Raw genomic sequence first — 26930 nt, 5'->3', positions numbered from 1 at the left:
TTTTCAAACGTTTCAAATGATCAATAATAGTCTATTTCTCAGAGCAGCTGCAAAATGCAACTTATGAAAAAAAAACGCCAGACAATATACTAAGCGTCATTACAGGTCATGGTTTACCGTTACACATTACATTACATTGTACATTACACTCGTACAAAATATAAGCCTTTTAATAAATATTACAAAACAGCCAAATGTACCGATTTGAATTGACCTTGTTCGACCTTTATTCTAAACCAATTGCCTGCAAACAAAAAAACATTTTCTGATTATTCAGGATACAAAACTACAGATAATGAGCCCTTTCCTTTAACATAAACGAGTATTTGTAGGATGAAGGATTCCAACAAGGTTTAGTTCTAATTGGCATAGCTAGACTATGACAAATAGCTCTTATTGCATACTGCTAACCCCGGTAGAGGAGCTGCTAACACAGCTGACAGTGAGTCTAGCTAGTTTCAACTTATTTGTAAATATATTTATAAATTACTTGTCTATTTTGAACTAATTTTGTGGAAGAAGCAGCATTGACATGTTAATTGGATTTATATCATATACTTCGGGATGGTATTTGGGAAAGCTTTTTTGTTAAATAATACATAAAATGTGGACTCTAGCTCAGGAAGCAAATTGGGAAGAACTTAAATATGTTATCTCGAATGGTGATGGTGTTAACTGCAGAGAGGCATTGATAAAAATTAAAGATGCAGTTATTGGTAGCAACAAACAGAAAGGTGCACTCATCTCGCATGACTTGGTGCCTATCATACTCCACACTTGCATCGACCAAGTTCAAAGCCCAGATCGAAAAATGGATGCGCTGGTCATATTAGGTAAAGTGAAACTGTTTCCAAATTAATTTGTGAAAATGCGGTAAATTTTTGTGTGCGTTTATTTGTATGGACGTGTTTAGTAATTTGGCAAACTATAGATTTAAAGCCGCAACTGAGTAATTTGGATATTATTAAAAAGATATACTATATATCTTTCCTATAATTCTTAATTTCTTAAAATCTGGAAAATTGAAATGTTTGTTTACGCACAATTTGTTAATAAAAAGTTCGTATTTATGAAAATTTGTAGTATAGTAGGTGAACTGTAGCATATAGCTTCCATACAAACTGAACGATCGGAATCAAGTGCTTGTATGGAAAACTTTTTCATTGGACGAGATATATTAAAGGACTTTTGCAAAGAAAATTGTCTAGGCATTGGTGCAATCTCCAAAGAAATTGTTCAAATCGGATAACTATAGCAAAAAAATTGTCACACAAACTGAACGACGGGAATCAAATGCTTGTATGATAAACTTTATCTTAAAGAAAATTTGCTATTTATAATTGTTGTTGTTGTGGCAGAAAGCATTACAATTTCGAGAATTAATGCTCAGTTGGCAGCCTTTGGCCGGATAAAATCCGGATCCGTTCCGTTTGCTTAGACCGACATTCGTGGGAACGGTCATTGTATAAGGCATCATCACGATCTCAAAAAAATTGCTTCGACATCTATAGCATAAGCTGCATAAAAACAAAATAATCAAATTCAGGTTCTTGTAAGGAATCTTTTTAATTTGTGAAAGGTATTGTAGCTTCGGTGCAACCGAACTTACTGATTTTTTTAAATTATTATTTACCAAGAACCTAATAATTGACTAATATACATATATCGGGATTTTACAACTTCTGTTAGATAATTTTTTTGTTGAGTTGTTTGTATTCGCTGATAATATTAAGACTGAATTTCATGAATGGGAATACAAAGTAATGACATGATTAAGTGGAATTTTTGAAGAATTAATAACACATATTGAATTTATGGATCGTATTTGTTTTGTTTTTTTGCAGGTTCATTGGCGAAAGGATCGGAGGAACAAGTTGAGTGTCTGGTGAAACAATATAATATCGTACCATATTTGTTAAAAGAAATTATGTCAAAGGATAATAGTAAAAAATGCGTTGAAACGTGTCTCAGCACATTGCGGTCAATATTTGGGCATACATGCGCTCCCAAGGAAAACTTTCTTGCCAACACGGATGTTTTAAAACATTTTTTGCGTAAGTGCAATCTTTAAATATATGTATGTATATACTAGTTATATGTATATTTCTATTGATAAATGTACTTTTAGGTCTCGCTTCTGCGGGGAGCTCATTAAAAACACAAATATGCATAACCAGCATACTTGTTTCGGTGTGTCAGACAAATGAGGATCAACTGCGACTTCTGCATGCGGGAACGTTGCAAATATTATCTCGTATGATTTGCTATGACAACGAAGATATACAAATACCGGCGCTGCGTTGTTTATCCTGCATGTGCTATTCAAATCGATCGGTCGCAGACAATATTTGTGTTATAAGGTTGTTATCATAATTAGTGCCGTAGAGAGAAAACTGAGGCCGGGGGATGTCTGTAGTGAATTGTTGAAGAAAAGAATTGCAAAGCATTTTTGCAGAGGCCCGGTGCTCTGAGAACTGTAGGCCCGGGAGTAATTATCCCCCAACTCCCCCTTCTCTCTCTTTCACTGATCATAATCACTTATAAATGGCTCTAATATTAAAACTTTTGACATTGTATAATATTCTTCTATATGACAGTTTTCAAGGCAGATCTCTGCCAGACATACTGAATTCTCTAACGTCGAGACTGTTTCCTGCTGAAATACAGTTAATCGCGGCCAGATGCTTAACCTATATTTACAGGTCGGGTACTCTGCCCTCTACGGATAATAGAATATCGCAAAAAGCACTTCCCACCTTAGCACGTTTATGTGCCGAAAGTTTTGATCATTCAATTATAGCGTCTGCTTCAGAAACCCTAGCCTATCTTATAGAGGTGCGTGCAAAATTAATTAGATGCATATATACCGAATAAACATTGCATTATTTTTTAGATTGATTCAGAACTGCAACGAACCGCAGCGATTACGAATCATTTGCTGAAGTCACTATCCGATTTATTGCAAAGTCAAGACCCTGGAGTCAAACAAGCGGCGCTCTGTTGTTTTGCGTCTCTAGGTGCGAATGATGAAGCGATAAGAAAGCGTTTAATGGACACATACGGTCTGATAAATGCTATATTAAATGGCTTAAAAGATTCTAACTCACGGGTGTGTTGCATATTTTTTCTGTTTATAGTTTATAATCAGTTTTTCTATATTTTGTATTCCTTTTTGTAAAAGGTAAAATTGTCTGCAATTAGATGTCTGCACTCGCTGTCCAGATCTGTGCAACAGTTACGCACCACATTTCAAGTAGATAACTCTATTTTGAATATCGACATTATAAATGTTAAAAGTAAATATTTACAGGACTACACAATTTGGGAACCTCTAATGGGTATATTTACAACAGAAACTTCTATTGAATTTTTGGTTGCTGTTACTTCGACCATTTGTAATCTAGTTTTGGAATTTTCGCCATCCAAGGAACCTATAATTAACGCCGGCATTATTGAGAGATTGTGCCAATATACTATGCATGCAGATCCCTCCTTGAGATTAAATAGCATATGGGCTTTAATGAATATGTCATTTCAGTCCGAAATGTATGTGAAAACTGATATTATCAATATGCTTGGTACCAAACGTATATTGGAATTGGTGAACGATAGCGATACCAGAATTGTGATGAAAACATTAGGGCTGTTACGAAATTTATTGAGTAAAACTCATCATATTGAAATAATAATGAGAGCGTATTCATGTGAAGTGCTCGAAGCTATTAATAAGTTACTAGAATCCGATCATTCGTCGGAAGTTAAAGAACAAGCGTTCTGTATTATTGGCAATATTTCTGCTGAAGATGAGAATGGTGATTACATTATAATGAATAATAAAATCATGGCTCACTTGGCTGTATTTCTGGTACATAATTTCCATAAATTCATAAAAGAATTAATATTGTTAATTACATATCTTTTTTAGTTCCACCATGATAGAAAACTTCAAGCGGGCACACTTTTTGCTATCTATAATCTCGTTCACCGGAAGGATTCATGGTCAATGGAAAAGTATTCTCGACTAAGTGAATCGAATATTATTAAGAATGTTAATGAATTAAATAAGAAAAATATTCGGAACAAAGCACAATGTGAAGACTATATAAGCCGAACTTTAAAGCAAATTGTTATACAATGTAAACATTTCTACCCGGAGATTTTACAGTAATTATTAAAAAAATATATATACACAAAATAATGTACATATGATTAATACTACTATTATTACAATAGTTTTATGTTTTCAAACAGTTTTTCTTGTTGAAATACATATACTGTAGCATTTTGAACGTAAGTTGTTTTGATAATTAAAATCGTAAAAGTATGAAAAATTTACATTATGGTATTTAATACTGTTCTGCAATCATGTCAAATAAACCTCTACCGGAAGTCAAAATTATTAATTTTTTATTCGTTTGCTATTTGTTGCAACTTTATTTGCCGATATTGTTGCAGGGAGATACAAAGTAAAACAAAAAAAGTTAGCTTCGGTTACACCGTAACTAAAATACCCTTTAAAAATACAAAATATTCCATAACATAGACTTGATTCTGATCGGACAGTTTGAATAGCAACTATATGCTATATTGGTCTAACCTGAAAAATTTATTCGAAGATTATAGTGTTGACACAGGTAATATTCGAATATAATTAAATAGTTTTTTCATACAAGGACAAGTATTTGATCGTTGTATTTGTATGGTATGTACATATATGTATGTACATATATACTAAGGGATCCAGCCACGCGTTGCGGTGGTATACATTTTACACCATTATTCATGTAATAAACTACTCAATACAGTGAAAATACAGGTATAAGAATCCAAGGGAAATTGGAATCAGTGGAAAAAATAACGAATTAAAGCTGCTTTCTCAATGTTTGGTTACCAGCCATTCTTTTTAGTTAATAGAGTTGTCTGTTTTAGAGCGTGCATTTAATAGAACTTTCAATGTATTTTTTATTTATGAATTGTTTTTCTTCTAAGTTGGTTCGAACTGGACACAGTGTGCTAAATTTTAAAAGCAGTTCAGCAGTTTATTAGTCCATCGTGGACAAATAACGTGACACGTACATTTTATATATAAAGATATATATATATACTTATGTATATTATAAGTTGTCTGACGTTTCCTTCAGGGTCTTATAAATTTAGTGGCAAACTTAATATACCCTGTTCAGGGTATAAAAATGGTTTTCAAAAGCGTCCAACACGGAGAAAACAAAAACAATTCAAAGCAAAGGTTAGCACTTAGGAGAAATCAAAACACTTTGAGATGTACAAAAAGCAGCACATCTGCTCCATCGACTAAAATATAAATATACGCGATCTAATGTTAGAGATGGAAGACATACAACGATATTTGTAGAGATAAGCGGTATTCATATGTCGTTATATTACATAATTAAATTTTAAAATTAACTCAAAACCATTAACTATTATGCGAAAATTGCTTTTGACTGGAATAAAAAACATATTTACAGTTCTAGCAAGCACAACTTTTTGATATATTATGATCAAGAGCAAAATTAAGCTGAAAAAGTTTTTATTCGAAAATGTCACCAACAATATTAATCTACGTGGTGGTACTCATTTTAAACCTAATGGAAGGCATACGCACAATTAGTTGGTTGATTGAGTTGGGCTAGAAATTGCCCTTGTCGCTACATACGACACAACTTCTAATACAATTTTGAGGTCAACTTCATTTTGAATATTCACTTCGTTGCTTAAACAGGAGCTCGGAAGTTGTTGCTTTACTTATTATTATGACGCGCTCTCTTCGACAGCGGAAATAAAATCGCGAAATCGTTTGAAATCGCACGACCAACCCAAACACGATCTAACTAACACAACCAACTTGACAAAATATCAAAAAATTTTGATTTTCATCCAATCAGTTGGTACAACTCATATAACTGCCCCATATACGTAACAATCAGCTGTACAATTCGATGAAATTAGTACAATAATGGGTGCGTGTATGCCTTCCATAACAAACTATTCTGATCCGATTTTATTTCCAATATTTATTTTTCGGGACTCTTATTTATAGCTCGACTTTTGTACAATTTATTTTCTCATTCCTAATTCTTGGTCATTACTGTCATTTCCATTATGAAATCGTCATTTCTGGTAAACAAAAGGTTTTGCTTACCTGAATTTCTGATAACAGTGCGATAAATACAAATTATGTTGAACGAATTAATATCGTGGGTTTTAAATACATATCTTGGCAAATATTTGGAAGATTTTAATCCACAGCAGTTGTCAGTGGCGTTACTTTCAGGTGCGTTGACGAAAACTTGATCTACATTTTATGACAATTTTGTAGCAGTTTACGTTCATGTAAATCAGTGAAAAGTCGAATTTAATATAAAAAAAACGTTGTTTGCCATGCAAAATTGTACACTAAATTGCGTTTCTTATTTATTCAACAATTCGGGGCCTTGTCTTATGTCGCAATCAAAATAAAAACCTTGTAGGGTGTTGAATGTGATGTTCACAGATTTCCACAAATAAAATCTTTTGAGCAAATTGAATCTACACATGCACCTTTGTACTTTCGCATGCAAGCGTGATTATTTAAATATTGAATAGAACTTTTTTGAAACATTATATCTAGTATTTGTTTCCATTGACATGTAAGTATAATCCACAATTTAGTATTCGTTTGCATGAAAAATATAGATAAGGTAACAATAACAATAGTTATAAGTATGTACATATATAATTTTGTTAACAAAATTTCTTCTATAACGCATGTCTAATAATAATTATCTATTTTTTACCTGCTCAGGCGAAGTCGAATTAGAGAATGTTCCAATCAGAAAAGATGCACTGCGATCATTCGGCATACCCGTTCAAGCGCACTCGGGTAACATTGGCAAGATAAAACTGCAAATACCAGTGCGTCAGTTTCGCACTGCGCCATGGTGTATAATTATCGAGCGAATTTATGGGGTGTTCGGACCAAAAGACCTTGACGATTGGGATGATGAAAAGGAGAAGAATGCCGAGTATGAATTTAAAGTTGCAGAACTAGATGCCAAAGAAGCCAAGTGGCGCGTTGAGAATGGTTATCAAATTGATAGCTACTACTCAAATTCTTATACAAGTTGGCTTAATTATGGCACCACACTAGCCACGAATATTCTTGAGAACTTGGAGCTGAAAATTAACGATGTGCACATACGTTACGAAGACGCCATAACTGTGAAGGGTATATATTTTGCTGCCGGCATTAAAATTAACTCATTAACTGTTCAAAGCTGTGACAGTAATTGGCAAGCGCGTTCAAATGCGACTACAGATCAAAACATATCATACAAACTTATCGAACTAAAGGATTTTTCTATATATTGGGATCGTCTGACAGAGGCCAATCATTGTTCACAATTACTATCCAAAGAATTACTGGAGCACATGAATAAGTTGTGCGACGCCAGCAAACACCATTATATATTGCAACCAATAAGTGCGCATGCACATTTCAAACGGGAGTGCTGCAAGCAAGCCATTCGCTCAAAATCCAAGCCGCGTTTAAATTGCGAATTTCAGGTGCAGGAAGTAAAAATCTCTGTCAGTGACGTATGTATTACAATATATTCATAAATATACTTCATATAACTTACGAAAAATATATATATTATAGCTGCAGTACAAGCAAATAGTTGACTGTGTTTATGGCCTACGGCAGATTAATCGAACGCGTTCTTACAAATTGATGCGTCCATCTTGCGAAGTTTTCGAAAACGCTACGCTTTGGTGGAAATATGCCGCCAAATGTCATGGTTGTATACATCGCAGTAATGAAAATAAATGGACTAAACTAAGAGAAAACTTGCGTTATATGCGTATTTACAAGCGACTGCTAATAAATCCAAATGATAATATTACTGCCGAAGAGCAAGATTTCAAAGCGCATATGGAAAAGACAAGGGAGTTACATGAATTACATAATCTACGTACTGTTTGTCGCACAAATATTTTTACAAATGATGTAAATTTAAAAGCGAATTCCATAAATCACGGCAAAAGCATGTTGTTCCATTGGTTTCCCAACTGGTGGGGTTGGTATGGCAACGCAGAGAGCAGCGTTGTGACAGCACAAGATGAGGCATATAAAAACATTGAAGACGATATATTTAACGCGTTAGAAGATACGATGGAGAATGATCCATTCTCGAAACGCGATATGGTTTTCGGTTATTTTAGCTTTATATTAGTTGACGGGCAATTAATTGTTAGTACTGAAGATGTTGCTTATGAACGGACGACGGTTAATTTCGAAATGGACTTTCAAAATTTGATTTCGTTCATTGAAATGAAGCCGAAATTCAGCAGCTATGTAATTGGCATATCGTTGGGTTCAGTTTGTCTCAAAGATAAATTAACGAAAAATACAGAATTTCCATTCTTGGTCAAGCCGCAATTCGATGAAATGCCTACCAAACCAATACCACCCAGTACCGGTTACCAGTTGGTTGATTTCAAACGTTTCTTCACCAAAGAACAGCATGTGGACTCAGCACCAGAGCCGTGGTTTCAATTGCGCTATGAAAAAGGACCTCCGGATATACAGTCGGATATGCGATTGGTTATAAAATCGCGCAGTTTGGATATCGTCTATAATAAGCATGCTTTCGATTGTTTAAAGTCATTCTTTGTGAAGCCCGTAAACGAAGTGTACTTTAAGTACAAGCTTACTAAAAGCAGTCAAACCCACTTAAAGTTTCTACAAAACTGGCAACAATATTTAATAGGCAACAAGGTAAGCACATAGATTTTTGTAGGGTATATTAAGTTTCCCGTGATGTTTGTAATATCCAGAAAGAACCTTCGGCCGTCTCCTATATACATATATATATATATATATAATATTAAGATGTTGCTCCAATATATGTATGTATAAATATATGGTATATATTAGGGTGCTTCAAAAAAATTTTAAAATTTTTTTTTTCAACTCTTGCCCCCTCAAATGTTAGTGGTTGACAAACAAAAAACCCTCCCTCAGGCCTAGCGCTGTAGCTTAACTCTAAGGAGTCGCTATTTTTTTTTTAGGTTCCCATACATTTAATATAGGAGTTTTAGTTTTTTCATTCAAACTAAAATTTCACCAACTAATTTTCATTTCTCAAAAATAACCATCACATATTCAGAAAGTTCACTTTTCAAACTGTTCGAGCTTTCAATCTAAACGGACGTGTTTTCATGCGCTCCGTAGAAACTTTCGAAAAAAAAAACAAAAATAAAAATAAAACAAAATAAACAAATATTAAAAAAAGTGCATTAAGTGCAAGCGTTAGCCAATAACGCCGAAAGTGAAAATCAAAACATAAAAAATCATAAACTGTTTACAATCAATAAACATAATAAAATAACAAATAATAAGTGGAAATAAAACAAAAAAATACAAAAGCATGAGCGCAGCGCAGCCCACCAACAAGGTCGTAGGCAGTGATCACACCAACAACTAAGCAGGTACCAGCAAGTACGCAGGCAGCGAAGAACAACATAAAACAAGGTGAGAATGTACCAATAAAAAAAAGGCCAGTCTGTACAAACTGTCATTGACCGCTACATCAACATAAAAAGGAAATTAAGTCCTTCAAAGTCAGCGGTCAATCCCAAGAAATTTCAAGGCGTTACACCAATAAAGAATAAACCGGAAGTTTTAAATGGCAATAGGTTTGCCTTACTAAGCAATGGATCAGACGACGATGCGAAGGGTACCACCACAGTCGTTAATGTCAAACCACCTCCAATATATTTGCGCGAACGTAGCAGTAATGCTCTCGTTGCTGAATTAAGTAAAAATGTGGTTAAAGGCAGCACTGTGCAAATGCAACTGCCGCAAAATCCTCCAAATGGAGGTATTGAAACTATGATTATAAATCTTACACAGTGTATGGCACAATTTATGTCTACTATGCAAAACATGATCCAAGATTTAATAAAATCACAAAATCAAATGCTGCAAAATTTATTAAGTAAAAAATGAGCTTACTAAATATCTGTATATGGAATGCTAACGGTGTTAACCAACATAAATTAGAGATTATCAGATTTCTGTCTGAAAAGAATATAGATGTAATGCTTATTTCAGAAACTCATCTAACAAATAAAAATAATTTCAATCTACCGGGATTTAGACTATATGTTACAAATCATCCGGATGGAAAAGCGCATGGTGGCACGGCAGTGTTGATTAGAAATCGTTTAAACCACTATGCTCTAGAATCTCATGCTACACCATAGTTACAAGCTACAACAATATCACTAAAAAATTGGGGTTGTGACTTAAACCTTACGGCTATATACTGTCCACCTCGTTTTAAAATTACAGAAATCGAATTTAAAGACTTTTTGGAACACTAGGTCAAAGATTTCTAGCCGGTGGAGATTACAACGCAAAACACACGTACTGGGGCTCACGTCTTATTAATCCGAAAGGACGACAGCTGTATCAAACTGTTATAAATAGGCACAATAACCTTGAAATAATATCTCCTGGTAAGCCGACGTATTGGCCTTGTGATCGTAAAAAAATACCAGATTTAATTAATTTTGCTGTAACCAAAAATATAGATAAATCGCTTATAACAGCTGATACATGTACTGATCTATCTTCTGATCACTCTCCTGTACTAATAAAGTTATGTGAACAACCCATATTCGTTAATCTAAACGTGGGTCTAACTTCTTATAAAACGAATTGGCTAAAATATAAAAAATACGTCAGTAGCCACATTAATATTGAGTACAAAATAAATACAGGAAGAAATATTGACGAAAGCATAAGAGAAGTCAATGATATAATAACCAGCGCAGCTGTCTTAGCAACACCAAACAAAAGCTTTAATCCGCTTGGTCTCAGAAAAATCTCTAATAAAGAAATAGAGATGCTTGTAAATGAAAAAAGACGTGCAAGACGTGAATGGCAGATAAATCGCTCCCCCTCCACTCAGCTTCAATTGAAAGCTGCTGTACGTAAATTAAAAAAGCGCTCAAACGTGAGGAAGAATTGAACACCGAAATGTATATAAAGAAGCTGTGCCCAAATTCAAACAAGCAAAATTCCCTTTGGAAAGCCCAAAAGTCCATGAAGCCACCAACTAACTCCAACATGCCTATACGAGACTTGGGTGGAAATTGGGCTCGAAGTGACGAGGAAAAGGCTAATTGCTTTGCAAATCACCTAGAAAAGGTATTTCAACCCAATTTGCCAAAGAACAACTTTAAGCTGCCAATCTTACCCAACACAGCTAAAGAGTCACTCGAGTCTCTTATGACTTCACCTTCTGAAATCATTGGTATCATCAAAGAACTTAATCCAAAAAAGTCGCCGGGACATGATAAAATTTCCCCAAAAATGCTAATTGAGTTATTAATTATTGCTGTAGAGGTGCTCTCTTTGCTCTTCAATGCAATTCTTAGTTTCGGATACTATCCAATTTCATGGAAAAAGTCGCAGATTATCTTGATAGATAAACCTGGGGAAGACTTAACACAGCCGTCTTCATACAGACCAATAAGTCTTCTACCCTGTCTTTCAAAAGTATTTGAAAAAGTATTACTATCAAAGATGTCTCCTTTCCTCCACGTAAATAACACAATACCAATTCGGATTTCTAGCGAAACATGGCACAATAGAGCAAGTAAATAGAATTACTAACGAGATAAGGAAAGCATTTGAGCACAGGGAGTACTGTTCAGCAATATTTCTCGATGTAGCTCAAGCGTTTGAGAAGGTGTTGCACGAAGGTCTTTTATATAAGATTAAAAAAATTCTACCTTTAGAATTGTATAAAACCTTGGAATCTTACTTAAAAAACAGAAAATTTATGGTAAAAGTGGGAGATTTCATATCTGATGAACGACAGATAAGGGCTGGTGTACCACAGGGCAGTGTTTTAGGCCCAAGACTATACATCATATATACAGCAGATCTTTCAACAGCTAATAATGTATTAACCTCAACTTTTGCGGATGAAACAGCTATAGTGAGCCGTAACAAATGCCACATTTTAGCATCACGAATATTAGCGAAGCATTTAAGTTCTGTCGAAGAGTGGCTAGCGAACTGGCGTATAAACGTGAACGAACAGAAGTGTAAGCATATTACATTTTCGCTAAGTTCAAAGATATGCCCGGCAGTAAAAATAAACAATATTTTAGTACCCCAAGCGAACGAAGTAACATATCTTATTCACCTAGATAGAAGGCTCACGTGGAGAAAACATATCTCTAGTAAAATAACATGTATGAAGATTAGACCTGCAAATTTAAATTGGCTTTTAAATAAAAACTCCAAACTTAGCCTAGACAACAAAGTGCTTTAATATAATGCGGTCATAAAGCCGATTTGGAAGTATCGCATTCAACTGTGGGGTACGACCTGTGCAACTAATATTGATCTAATACAAAGGTTCCAATCAAAAATGCTTAGAACAATCACGTGTTCACCATAGTACATGCGTAACGAAAATATCCATAAAGACCTTGGTATTCCTATGGTAAAAAAAGAAGTAGGACAGCAGAATTTAATATATATCTAAACTTCGAGATCACCCAAACCCTTTGGCTAATGCTTTGGTTCATTCCTGCGATCAAACACGACTTAAAAGAAGGTAGGTAGGTAGGTAGGAGTGCAGCCCTATCGGGCTCAATTAGCACTTGATGTGCCATTTTGATACACTATTCGTAGAACCACCTGTATCTGCTATTACGTTTCACCTTCTCTCTCAAACCATTTTGAGGTTTCGATGAAACTACTTATGTCCGATATGCTTTTGGTGGAAATCCATTCAAGATTTGGTGCTTGGTGGATTCCGAGTGTTTTGTGTCGGATCTGTGCTAGAGCTGGGCATTCGCAGAGAAAGTGGAAGATTGTTTCCTTGTTCCCTGCTACTCCGCAGCCACGGCAGATATCGTTGTAGGGCAATCCCATTTTGGACGCATGTTCCCCAAATGGCCAGTGCCCTGTTGTGGTAGCTGTTATTCTGTAAATACTTTTTCTTGACCTATTTAATAAATCATTTGTTCTTTTCCTGTCATATGTTGGCCATAATTGTTTAGTTATGACGCATTTTGTAATGTTTTTCCACCTGTTGTTTGCAATTTGCTGAAATTGTCTATTGATCTCTCCTTTTATCGATCCTAGCGGGCTTGGTATTAGCTCCGCCTCGGATTCATTGAGGAAAGCTCCTGCCTTTGCCAACTCGTCTGCTTTTTCGTTACCGAAAAAGTTCCTGTGTCCGGGAACCCAGATCAAGTTTAGCTGGAGCTTGTCTTTTATTGAGCTTAGTGCTCTCTTGCAGCTGTGAACTATACTGGAATTTGTCATGGGTGAAGACAATGCCAGGAGGGCCGCCTGGCTGTCCGTAAATATAGTTGCTTTATGTATATTTCCGTGGTTTTCTAATAGAACCTCGCAGGCTTTTTCTATGCCTAGTACTTCTGCTTGGAAGATGCTAGCCGAGTTCGGTAGACGTATAGAGAGAGATATGCCTAGATCAGCGGAGAATACCCCCGTGCCCACTCCGCAGTCCATTTTGGACCCGTCGGTATAGACTGAGGTGGTATCTTCCTCTACTATTGAACCTCTTCTCCATTCTCGTCTAGATGGTATCCTCACCTGGAAGTGTCTACTGAAATCCAGCTTTGGGAGAATGTAGTCTGATTTGTTAATAGTGAACTTGTTTAGAATTACACTATGTCCGTAGTTCAGCTGTTTCCAACCTCCCAATTCTTTTATTCTTATCGCCGCAATAGCTGCTGTTTTGTGAATAAAAATGTCCATTGGTAGTTGATGCAGGATCACATTGAGCGCATCAGTCGGACATGACCTGATTGCACCCGTAACACCCGCACATGCTGCTCTTTGTATTCCATTTAATTTTCTAATATTGTATTGTTTGTTTAGCGCTGGCCACCATACCAGAGCTCCATATGTAAGTATAGGTCTTATGACAGCCGTATACATCCACATGATTATACTTGGTTTAAGGCCCCAATTCTTGTTGACGATTTTCTTACAAGTATAGTAGGCCATGTATGCTTTGTTTATTCTTTTTTCTATATTTATTTTCCAGGACAGTTTGGTGTCAATCTCCACCCCCAAGTATTTAGCTGTGGGGGATAGAGTGAGTGTTGTACCGTTTAGTACCGGAAGTTGAAACTGAGGTATTTTGGTTCTGCTAGTGAATAGCATCAGTTCTGTTTTGTTCGGGTTAACTCCTAGACCATTGTTTTTAGCCCATAGGTTTAACCTACGAAGTGCTCTTTCCATAATCTCGCTGACTGTTGAAGGAAACATGCCTGAAACCAACAACACTATATCGTCTACATACGCTACTGCTTTCACTCCTTCACCGTTTAGTTGGAGTATTATTTCGTTCAGCGCTGCAACCCAAAGAATCGGAGAGAGGACCCCCCTTGAGGCGTTCCTCTACTCACATAGCTTGTTTGTGTTGCAGCGCCGTTTGAAGCTATAATTTTCCTATTCTCAAGCATCGATAGTATCCATCTGCACACAGTGTCGTCTATCCCACCATGTGCCAGAGAATTAATTATCGCATTTACTTCTATGTTGTTGAAGGCGCCCTCTATGTCTAGAAATGCAGCCATGGTGTATTGTTTGTGGTGTAGTGATTTTTCGATTACACTTATCACCTCGTGAAGGGCGGTTTCGGTTGATCGGCCCTTCATGTACGCATGTTGGGACTTCGATAACTTCTCCGCCATTATTGCTCTTACGTGTAGATCTATTAGCCTTTCTAGTCCCTTCAGCATACAGGAGGTAAGGCTTATAGGTCTAAAATCCTTGGCATTCTCGTGTGTTCTTCTGCCTGGTTTTGGAAGGAACACAACTTTACTCCTTTTCCAACTTCTTGGGATGTAAGATAGTTGAATGCTAGCCTTGTATATATTTTCTAGCCTTAGAGCCATTGGTTCTACTAGTTTTGCAGCATTATGGGCATAATCCCGTCCGGACCTGCCGCTTTAAATGGTGCAAAACTGTTTATGGCATATTTGATTTTACTTTTGTCTACTATTTGGCTTCGATAGTCAGCTGCATTCAGCGGTGGTTCTGGTTGAACCCTCGTTGAAGGTTTTTGCTGGCTCCCGGGGAAGTGCGTTGTGATTAGTACCTCCAGGGACTCTTTTGCCGAGGAGGTCCAATCACTTCCCTCAGCCCTAATGTAGGCAGTGTTAATATGATCTTTGGATAGCATTTTACTCAGCCTAGCGGCTTCTCTGCAACTTTCTATCGATGTGCAGAAAGATTGCCATGAGTCCTTTTTAGCTTTCCTGACTGCTTTTTTGTATTCTTTCATAATGTCTTTATATGGCTGCCAGATTTTGGTTCTAAAACTCTCATTGAAAGTTTTCCTTAGTTGTGTTCTCAAACTCTTAAGTTCACTGTTCCACCAAGGAAGAGACTTTCTCTTTTTCAAAACTGTTAGCGGAGTAGATTTATTAAAAGTTGTGGTTAAAATTTTTTCCAACTTCTCTACTTCTGAATCTAATTCCTCAGGATTTCTGATACTCTTGTTGCCTCCCTTTTCAAGGCATTTTGTTGCTATACTGGTAAATTTTCCCCATGCCGTTCTTCTAGGGTTCCGGTATGTGAGAGGCGCACTGTACTTCTCGCGGATGCTGAAGAGTATCCAAGAGTGATCCGACATGGAAGGCTCATCGGATACCCTCCAGTTATCCACAACGAGACTGTCTGTGTCTGTTGATAGCGTGAGGTCCAAGCACTTCCTCCCACCCCGGAAACCTATCCGAGCTTGGGAAAGTAAATGTTGGCTTATCGCCCTTGTTGCAAATACTTAGATTACTATTCAAAATATACTGCAAGAGTGACTCACCTCTGGTGTTTATATTGGAGCTACCCCCATACGGTGTGCCTTGCGTTTGCATCACACCCTATTAGGACATCATCCCTCCTGTTCTCCTCTACTAGTCTGGCGAGCGGGGCCGGTGGTAAGTCTTCGTCATGGGCCAAGTAGGCCGAGACCAAGAAGAAGGGCTTTTCCTTCTGTTCCACCTTTACCACTGTGATATCTGTTGTGCTGTAATTAGGACAAAGAAATACTTTTATACTTTTATTGATAAGGATGCATGCCCTAGGTTTACCTCTGTTTCATGTGTAAAACAGGTTATAGTTGCTGCTGTTTAGCCCTTTAATGGAATCATCATTGACCCAGGGCTCCTGTACTAGGCTGATGTCGATGCCCCTCTCGTTCACGAGGGTTGTCAGATTCGCTATAGCACTCTTCGAGTGCTGCAGGTTTATCTGTACACATCTAAGGTTGTTATTGGGCATTTCGTGTTTCTTCGATGCCCACATTCCTTAGCAACTGGCTGGCGTCGTCGACCTCTTCCGTGTCGTCTTCGTCAGCCGCTTTGTCGCCTTGGAAGATTTTTAGTCTGCCTTGCGGATTCCAAAGCTGATTTTGTAGTCAGTCTTCTTCAGAGCCTCAATGGACTCATCACAAATGGCCACTAGTATTGGCTTACTTGCTTTATTAGGTTTTCCTCCTTGATTAGCTGCCACTCATCTTTACCTGGTATAGATTTGTTCTGCAGCTTAATGCACCTCAGGAGTTTTTCGCCTGGCTCCTCTAGAGGGGGTAACCAAATGCGAGCACGAGGTCTCTTTGGAATGTCCCTGGCGGGTATAAGCCTCAATTGGAGGCCTACGAAGGCGTTGCTAATTATAGCACGAAGGCGTTGCTAATTATAGCGTCAGGAAATCTAGCGAGGCCTGGTCCGCGCATTTGATGACCCTGTAGCTCCTGAGGGTCTCAGAGGGGTCAAACTCCGGGTGAGGACCCGCCGGATTGTCGAATACATAGCTTAGCACCATACTCGACAATCTGTCGTCGATCTCCACCCATCTCTCCTGTATTGTGCCCGGAGAGGAGGAATTTCCATCTATAATGGCCACCTGCAGGCTATCCCTGACTACATCGCAGAAATGCCTTGCCGTTGTTGTGCTGCTGTGTTCTCCTTCACTCCGTCTCGGTTTTTTGGGCTGAGTTCCTGGTACCTCTGTGATGGAGCGATTTCTCTTTTGATATGTGCTCTCTAGTTTGTTCTCTACTTGAGGTTGTGATTGCTTCCTTTTCAGGTAGCCTTCATATTCCTCTACGATGGATTTGAGGCGCTTTGTTTCAGCCTCATCAACTGGGGTACCGGCTGCCTGGTCTTTGGCTATCTTCCCTAGTATGAAGACCGCCATCTGGTACCGGTTTTTCCTCAGCTGATTTTGGGATTCCTTGCGCTTCTTTTTGTTCTCACTTTTAGCCGCCAGTGCACTTTGGTTGGTGCTCATGGCAGCCTTGGAGGTGGACGCTTCGTCCCTTACCTCTGTGGTTTTCACTGCTGTATCTACCGGTATACTTTGTTTGGTATGTTCGGTAGTACTCTTACTCGTCTCCTGGCTGGAGGCAAGTAGTTCGTCCTCATCGGATTCCGTTATAGGATTCCGATAGCTCATGTCCTTAGTCGTTGCTGTTGTCGTCAATTTGGTTGTTGTAGTTGGTGTTGTTGTTTTTGTATTGTTTGCGTTCATGTTTGGTATGTCCGGAAAGGGTAGTCACTCGTCCGCAGAGCCGGTATGCGGAGAGAAGGCTTTTATACCTCCGACCTCGCCCGGGCATCGGAGGGGACCGTTCGCGATCAGCTATTTATTACCCCCCGCTGACCATTCAACCCTCGGCACGGGTACCTCGACACCTTGGCTTAGGGTGGTGTTGGTTCGGGTGTCCTCATACTTCCAAAATAGGAGATGAGCGTAAAAACCTAGGGTTTATTCATCCATATCTCTATTGTGGGAATTATGAAGTGTCCCTCTTAGTTCGTAAGATTAGAGTGCGTTTCCTTTGGGATGCACACTTTACTCTTACTTAAGCCCCTTCGCCACGACAAGGCGACCAACTTCAAAGGAGCTTAAAAGAAGAGATATGCCTGCGTATTAAAGAGCGACGTATCACCAAAACAGCTCAATCACTGGCTTGAGTCTGTCTAGTTTTTAAACAGATTTAAGATTTTTTTACTTATTGTTAGGCTTTAAGAAAAAGCAGATACAATAAATAAAATAATTTTGGAAAAAAAAAAATGTTTTTGAAGCACCCTAGTATATATATACATACTTATATGTATGTATATAATATATACGCGAATTATGATCAACGTCTGTATATACGCGAACTAGTCTCTCAGTGTATGAGATATTGTTCTCAAATTTTGTGCACGGCTTTTCCCCCTAAGAATCTGCACAATGGTCAGTATCACCGATATCGGTCGACTATTTCACATAGCTGTTTTACAAGCACTGATTTAAAACCAATTTTTATTGATAACTTGTTTATATTCATAGCCGCCATACAAACTGACCGGTCAAAGTCAAGTTCTACATTATAGCTTCGGAGCAACCGAAGTTATCGTTTTTGCTTCTTATAATCTATTTCGACTTCACTTCAAATTTAATGGGGAATGTTTATTATCATTCGATGGAACATTCTTTGGCATTTATTTTTTGAAGATTATCTCTTTCAAATGTTTTCGATGTCTCGTTAGAGCATTTCGACTGGCAACTAGATTGACACGCATGATGCTTTGTTCCAAATCCTGAATCGAAGCAGAATTGCCATTGACGGTTACGTTCTCATCGGCATCATTTTTAAAGAAATATGGACCGATGACTACCTGCCCACAAACTAAACCAAACTGTTTTTGTTTCTGGATGAAATGTATCTCGTCTGATTAGTCTTCGTCCCAACTGCAGCAATTCTGCTTGCTTACATTCTCATTGAGCCAGAAAGGGCCCTCATCGCTGAACAAAATTTGGTTCGAAAAAGTCGGATCCCCTTGAAAATTTTCAAGAGTCCATAGAGCGAAGCGATGTCACTTAGGAAGGTCGAGCGGAGTCAGTTCTTGCACAAGCTGTATTTTGTACGCTTTCAATTTAAGATCTGATTTGCTGCGAACGGCGTCGAATCGACTCTCCGAAGCTATAATGTAGAACTTGACTTCGTGTGCACTCTCAGCTACGGTTGCTAAATTTTCTTCACTGCCTGCTGGACTTGGTCGAATATTATGCAATAATAAAAGATGGGTGTCAATATGTGTGATGGTGTTGCGAATAGTACCCTCAGGCCGATTATGTTCACCATAAGTTGAGCGAAGCCCGCGAAACACATTATTTACATAAAATGGATTTTAGTAATAAAGTTGAACGATTTGTAAACGTTTGATGAAATGCCAAACAACACTGAATAAAAATAACTTAACAGCTTGACACCACTCACGCGTGATCTGTCAAAAAAAAAAAAAACTTTTCAAAAAAATACCTCTACTCAGATACAATAATGCATAATTTTTTTACATCGCTTTAGGATTTTCGTACAACCTGGTCGCTAGAGATCGATATTTCTGCGCCGCGTATCATATTTGCTGATAATAATTTGGAGAAAAACACCGGTGTGGTTGTTGTCGATTTTGGACGCTTCCAAATGCTTAAAAATGAATGCCACAAAAAGGAGCCACTAGTTGCGCGTGACAACACTGCTGCCAGTGAAACTACTTCAAAATTGGGCAAAGAGAGTGAAGATGAAGATTTTATGACGCCTTGCTCAACACCACCAGGCTCGGAAATTAGCTTGATTGAGTCGCCTACGCTACGACAGAATTCTGTGGCGGTTGTCAATACTGATACTGGTTTGGAGAGTGCCTTTCATAAGAAAATTTACGATAAATACTTTATAAATCTAACAGATCTGCAAGTAATTGTTTGTAAAAATCGCGAACGTAATCACGCTTGCACAAAGCATTCATCGAATTTTCATTTACTTGAGAAATTTAGCATCTCGTTAGAGTTGGAACGACGGGTTATCTATACCACAGATCCTGACTACCCATCGTTAACTCTATACGGCACACTACCAAAGATTGTTGCGCATGTTAATGAACAGAAATTGAACGAATTTTTTAAGATACTCTATCCCATAATCTCCGATAGATTTGACGTTAATGAAACTAGATATGATAATGGAAACGCTAACAATGAAAAGGAAGGTGGCGCGAATGAAAATGTTGATGGAAATGACATTAGCAATGAGCATAAGGCAGAAATATCGCCGAATCTTTTAAATACCAACCTGATGATTGTACAGTTTGTTATTGGACAGATGGCACTGGAAGTGCAATCGTTGGAGCGCAGCATTGCCGAGCTGCAAGTGGTGGGTGTGCGAGCCGGGATTACAAAGTGCCCAGAAGACACACACATTAGTATGTCTGTGCATGGTTTGTTGTTAGTTGACGCTATACAGTCATTTGGTCCAGATTTCGAGCTGCTTGTAGCAAGTCATCGCCACGTGGGGTAAGTAAAAACGTTAATTGAAGTCTAGAATTTTATTTATTAAATAATTAAGCAACACTTAAACAGCATGGATAGCATTTCGGGTAGTTTGAAACAAAGTAAACCCTGCTCTCCCATGTCACCCGCTTCACCAGACCCTATGCTGAGCACCGAACGTTGCACCAGTCCACATACTTTAAACAGAGCAATCAGTGCGCTTCAAAGTGGTAAGTATACTCTAAAACAGAGTTACAAATAATCTATTAAAGAGATAATTGAATTGACTTTTTAAACGAAAATATTTTAATGTCGTAATTTTAATTAAAAATAATTTTAAAATTTCTAATCCCAAATATCGCGGATTGAAGAAAAAAATCAGAATTTAATTTAAAATTAAAATTAATTAATCATAACTATTAATCATTAATATCGGAATCCCAAGTTTATAATTAAAAATTAAAAAAAAAATTTTAAATCATTTCCCTTTTTTTGACAAATTTAACACTTATATTTACATTTAATTAATTTTAATTATATTTTTTCTGTTAGAAATATGTAAAAATCTTATTGTTACACAAATTCCAAAATTAAAAGATATTTTATCAATCTTTAATCTTGAATTTGGGATTAAAAATTTGAATTTCCAATTTTCAATTTAAAATTGTTTAATTAAAAAACTCGCAATTTTGTTTATAAATATATAAGTTGTAAATATTTATTTTAATATCAATTTAATAATTTACAGGTCGCAAATATTTCGACATGGATTATGATGAATCGCAGGCGCTGATAAATATGGATCTGAATTTCATTAATGCCAATGATGAAAACGATTCGCTACAAATTGCAAATATTGCATTCAACAACTTGGATATTATTGGTGAGTGCTGTTTGCATAAATATTTATTGAAAATATAATTCTCTCCATTCTGACTATAGCCAATCAAGAAACCATTGTTGAATTGTTGGGTTTCGCAAAACGCCTACATAGTACGCACGAAACGATTTTCCACCGTCATCATAGTTCCGCTGCCGACACATATGCTCAGAACAATAATAAAAGGCCAATTTCGGTCAATTTACGCACAGAAATCGGTTTTGATTTTCATCGATTGAATATATTAGTATTACGTAGCATAAATAAAGGTGATTTTTCTGTGGGTCGAAAGGTGGGCACACTAACAATGAGTGAAGCCAAAATACAAGCCACATTTGGCGAAGATATAAGCGTAATGGGCTCACTGGGGGGCGTGCAAATCATCGACATCACACCGGAAGGTGTTAATCATCAGCGTATATTCTCCGTTGGCAAAGATCCACTCACAAATGAAGCGGAATTTTACAAGCATGATCTGCTCCATACTCTAACAAATGAATTGTACAATGATAATTATGCTGATAATCAATTGAATGCTTTGTCTTTCCAAATTTATTGTCAGAAGGATTCTATGCCCAATTTGAAAATACGCATGGCTTCTGTGTGGTATGTGCATTGTCCGCGTTTCATACAGGAAATTAATATGTGCATTTCACAATTCAAACATTATCTCAAGTAAGTCCTGCTTTTAAATGTATAATTTTTAAAATTTGCCATAATTGTTTTTTTTTTTTTTTTTTTTGTTTTATAGAAATTTCGCCACATCTATACGGAATAAAGCCAGCGATATGGCGAAAGAACTTGTGCAGCACATACAAAAAACTAAAGAAACAGAGACTGAAAAATTGCGTACAGCCGGTCAAATATCGTAAGTTTTGGCTTTCAAGTATGGCTCTTACTTGAAGAATCAATCGATACAATTGGCACTATAGAGCCGTTGAAATTTGTTACTAAATGGTTTTTAGCGACGTTTTAGATTTAATACTTTTTTGTTTTATTCTATTGCTATACAAACTGACCGATCATAACAAAATTTTGGCAAGGAAATATTAACTGGAAAATAGTCGAAATTGGACTATAACCACGCCTACTTCCCAATTTTAAATTCCACTTATTCTTTCACTTTCCACCTTGCACAAATACTGCCTTTGAGGTAAGCCAGATTGTGACCAAAAATAATTCAAAACTGTTCGAGCCTCCTGGTACCGAATATATGACATTAGTCAGTATTGCGAACTTTTTATCGCAAATGTCGGCCAATGTGTAGGAAATATGTAGAAACTCAGAGGGAATTCTTATGTGATAATAATATGCCCCAGTGTCAAAATTGAGCTGAATCGGATTCTGAAAACTTTCCTTAGCTCCCATTAACTAATATCATTTTTTTAAACATTCTGTTGACTTTAGTCGATATATATTGGTGATAGTATGTGAGGTACCTTAATGAAAATCAAAGATCATGTTTTGCTGTTAATAATATATAGTAATGTCAAAAAATAGATTAAATCAGGTCAGCACTACCCATATTCTACATACAATGATTTGACAGATTGTCAAAAGTCATAAAAGTTTGGGGTTATCAACAGTCGGCATCTCAACGCCAGCGATTGCAATATTAAGGTCAAGCCGGTACTCCTTTGTAAATATGGTCGCTGTGGATTTAATGGGGGAGAGTATTTAATTCCGTGCAGCGAGAAAGGTCGAAAAGATAGCCATTTACCTTTGAGCACATCGATTCCATTGCCCAATGTCGTTATCGAGCAATCATCAGAGTACGAGGTGATAAAAATTTCTCTCTCTTGGTTATGGTCCTTCTCCACCTGGTCTTTCGAACGGAGTGGAGGTTTCCCTCTTCCTCTGCTTCCCCCGGCGGGTACTGCGTCGGATACTTTCAGAGCTGGACGACATTCGGACGACATGATCTAGAGAGCTTAGCCGCCGTCTTTTAATTCGCTGAACTATGTCAATGTCGTCGTATATCTCATACAGCTCATCGTTCCACCGAATGCGCCGATATGGCGAGGACCATAAATCTTCCGCAGAACCTTTCTATCCAAAACTCATAACTTATCTCATCATATGTTGTTATCATTCATGCCTCTGCACCACATAACAGGACGGGAATAAAGAGTGACTTATAGAGTTTTGTTTTTGTTTTTGTAAGTTCGTCGAGAGAGGACTTCACATCTCAATTGCCTACGTCCGAAGTGGCACCTATTGGCAAGAGATATTCTGCGCTGGATTTCGAGTCTGACGTTGTTGTTGGTGTTAATGCTGGTTTCAAGATGGACGAAATTATCTACGACTTCGAAGTTATGGCTGTCAACAGTGACGTGGGCGCCTAGTTACGAGTGCGACGACTGTTTGTTTGATGCCAGCATATATTTCGTCTTGCTCTCGTTCACCACTAGACCCATTTGCTTCGCTTTTTTATCCATTCTGGAGAAACCAATGATATCAATATCATCGCCGTACGCCAGCAGCTGTATTATTTTCTCCAAGAATAGATTAAAGAAGTTACTCGAAAGGGAGTTCCCTTTTCTGAAACCTCGTTTGGTATCGACGACTCAGAGAGGTCCTTCTCGATCCTGACGGAGTTTTTGGTGTTGCTCAACGTTACTTTACACAGCCGAATTAATTTCGCGGGGATATCAAATTCAGATAGTGTGGCATAAAATAACTACCCCCATATATTAAATTTCGCTTACCCTCCTACCGCCCAACCGACACGAGGGGCGCAATCCGAAAACTAGCGGAATTAGCCGAGTCATGAAAGGCAAGAGAGTTTTAGCGGTTGCGATCTTAAGCTGCTCGGCTACAGAAACAAAAATTTCAACAATTTGTTCTAAAAAAATTGTAAAGTAAAGGTCTAAACTGCCTAGTTGAGCGAACGGGAGTTTTACAAGAAATATTATACCAAGCATTTCCCTACGACTAGCGAGTTTGTGGAGACTATAAGTTTTAAACTGTTAATATATGGGGAAGATTTAACCTGGAATCCCAATGTGATTTAAGGCAAAAAGTTAAAATTGTTTTTGAACGGACTCTAACTTCTCCGAATTGACTTGATAACTATGGTTCCAAATCGCAGAAGCATACTCTAATAGAAGCCTCAACAAAGATGTAAAAACAATTTTTGTAATAAGTGGATCTCTAAATTCTTTAAACCAACGTTTAACAAAACTAAGAGTGCCTTTAGCATTAAAAACCGTTGAAGATGCATGAAGATTAAAATTGAGTTTGGGGTCCATAGTTACTCCCAGATCAACAAAACTGCATACTTGCTCCAAGCGAAAGTTTTGTATTACGTATGAACTAGGATCTACAGGTCTACGGGAAAAGCACATCGATTTACATTTTTTAGGGTTTAATGTCATATCGTTTCTAACACCAAGAAACTAGGTTTTTTAAGTCTGTTTGCAACTTACATCTATCACTATTTAAAGTTTATGATTTAAAAAGTTTTACATCGTCAGCAAATGATAAAACCCTTGAATACTCCCTAAAGGGACATTAATTAAGTCAGAAAAGTATCGTTAAATATAACTTGTTGAGTTTTATTACTAAGATAAGAAGCAACTCATTTTAGAAATATTGGTTGAAAACCAAAAAGATGCAGTTTATTCAAACCTATTTAAGGGGTTAGTGGGGTAATCTGGGCTGTTTTTTTGACATTAAATTTTTATTCTACAAAAGAACTTTTTTCACATATCATGAGGTATATGGTGGAGTGTATAAATAAATTTTATCGGAATTTTTTGATGACATCTGTCGGAGAAATAGCTGGGTGAATGAGATACGTTTTTTCACTGGCGGACACGATTTCTCATGTTTGGATCGTCTGAAACACAAAAACCCAATTTATTCTTAAAATATGCGTGAATGGGTATCGTCCTTACCAGAATCATGAAAAAATTTTTGATAAATAAAAAAGTAATTAACTTTCTTTTTAATTTTTTTCCATGTTTTTTTACATAAATTTTGTCATAACATTGTCAATAAATTATAAAAAATTATGAATCTGGTTGGGACGGTTTCTAGGCGCTTTGTGACCATTAAAAAAAAATTAAGCAAATCGGTACGAACGCTCCGAACGTCGAGCGGTATTATTATTTTTCGGCCTTTTACAAAACCTTCCAATGGTAAATGGGTTTCTATATTAATTTTAAGGATATAAAGGAACAGAAAATGCAAAAAAAAAATTTTTTTTAAGATTACCATCATCTTTCCCCTTAATGATTTACTTTTTCAAAAGCTTTACTAAAATCTGTGAATATAACAGCAGTATGCTTATTCTCCCTAAAGCCCGTTGATACATTTGTTACAAATTCTAGCAAATTAGTTACTTTAGATTTCCCTTTACGAAAACCGTGCTGAGAACAAGAAATTAATGGCTTCAAAATGTTTAGATATTGCTGACAACTTTGCTATTCCGTTATAGTTTTCAATGGAAGACTTAAATCCACTCTTATGCAAAGGGATTATAAAAGACTTTTTCCATATACGCCTTGCTTGAGAGATGCATTAAATAGTTTTGTTAAGGGTTGGTATATATATTTGGCACATTTTTTAAGAAAGCATCAGAAAATCAAATATGGGCCATAATTAAATGATTGTTTATATTGGAAGTCTAATTCGAAAATGGTGGGGGATTACAAAAATCGGACATCATTTGTGCTAAATTGGACCTAAAGAATTTCAACGCGGAGAGAAAATTAGAACGAGATTTTTTATTTTTTAATTTACATAACCCTCACGAAAACCAGAATTTAGAACTTATTCTTTGATTTACAACACATTTCGGAACATATCTTTCAAATAAATTTAAAATAGTTTCATTAAAATGGGATACACTAAATATTGCTATTATAATCTGGCCAAGTTACTTTAGAAAGTTCGCAATTAATCTTCTTGAAATTTGCTTTCGCAAAGTTGAACCGAGAACAAAGGCCTTGTGTATTATTATGAACTAAGTTGGCTATGATTTCGATATTAATTTCCAAAACATGATGATACGAGTCCTCTGGCAGAACCAACGGATAACATCGGACAACAAAGAATATGGAAGCGTTATCAACAAAAACCAGATCTAAGAACTAACCAAACATGCTTAAAATTAAATTAATTTGATTAAGACCCCACTCCGACATTTCATTTAAGAACTCGTTAAAACAAGCGAGTACTAACAAAAATTATGTATTCCTCAGTAGATTTTTACAATACACACGGTAAATTGAAAAATCCCAAAACAATCATGGAATCAGTATTATTAGCCATGGAGAAAACATTATTTATTAAAGAAGCATGTAGCATATATACAGATAATTCCGATTGAGGCGGTACATAAGATAAAGTTAAATAGATATGGCCACAATTAGCACAAATAATGCACTTAAATTCTATGAAGTCTGCATGAGAAACATCAACTTCTTCAGATGGAATTGAGGAATGAACAGCAAACAGGACACCACCTCCTATTCTGCTCAGCCGGTCATATCTGAAGATTTCAAATTCGCTATTAAATATCTCATTATCAAAAATGTGGGGCTTTAGCCAAGTTTCTGTGAAAGCTATGATTTTAAAATTACAATTAATGCTGTTTAAATACAGATCAGTAAGTTCTTTATTAAGACATTTGATAATATATACTCAGCGAATTATTGTTAATCAGTT

At 36.8% G+C, this 26930-nt stretch overlaps 2 protein-coding genes across 2 annotated transcripts in view; both read left to right on the top strand.

The window, feature by feature from the left end:
* The first annotated feature begins 533 nt into the window (after positions 1-533).
* On the top strand, positions 534-4335 carry LOC120777936 (armadillo repeat-containing protein 8-like). The gene is made up of 8 exons (XM_040109529.1): positions 534-833; positions 1845-2054; positions 2129-2360; positions 2598-2835; positions 2894-3109; positions 3182-3253; positions 3311-3865; positions 3926-4335. Exons 1-8 carry the CDS (start codon positions 605-607, stop codon positions 4166-4168), a joined length of 1995 nt encoding a protein of 664 aa, XP_039965463.1. The 5' UTR covers positions 534-604; the 3' UTR covers positions 4169-4335.
* A 1809-nt stretch (positions 4336-6144) lies between these two features.
* Positions 6145-26930, top strand: part of LOC120778974 (vacuolar protein sorting-associated protein 13D) — a 34956-nt gene continuing 14170 nt past the window's right edge. Inside the window, exons 1-8 of the mRNA XM_040111063.1 lie at positions 6145-6292; positions 6803-7593; positions 7658-8776; positions 19419-20401; positions 20468-20607; positions 21126-21260; positions 21320-21932; positions 22009-22125. Coding sequence (XP_039966997.1) covers positions 6196-6292; positions 6803-7593; positions 7658-8776; positions 19419-20401; positions 20468-20607; positions 21126-21260; positions 21320-21932; positions 22009-22125 — 3995 coding nt within the window. The 5' untranslated portion in view covers positions 6145-6195. The remainder of the gene's footprint in view (positions 6293-6802; positions 7594-7657; positions 8777-19418; positions 20402-20467; positions 20608-21125; positions 21261-21319; positions 21933-22008; positions 22126-26930) is intronic.

The sequence above is a fragment of the Bactrocera tryoni genome, chromosome 5, assembly GCF_016617805.1.
Source record: "Bactrocera tryoni isolate S06 chromosome 5, CSIRO_BtryS06_freeze2, whole genome shotgun sequence".
NCBI classification, from domain to species: Eukaryota; Metazoa; Arthropoda; class Insecta; order Diptera; family Tephritidae; genus Bactrocera; species Bactrocera tryoni.
The sequence above is the reverse complement of the archived record's forward strand: the minus strand, read 5'-3'. Positions and strand labels throughout refer to the sequence as shown.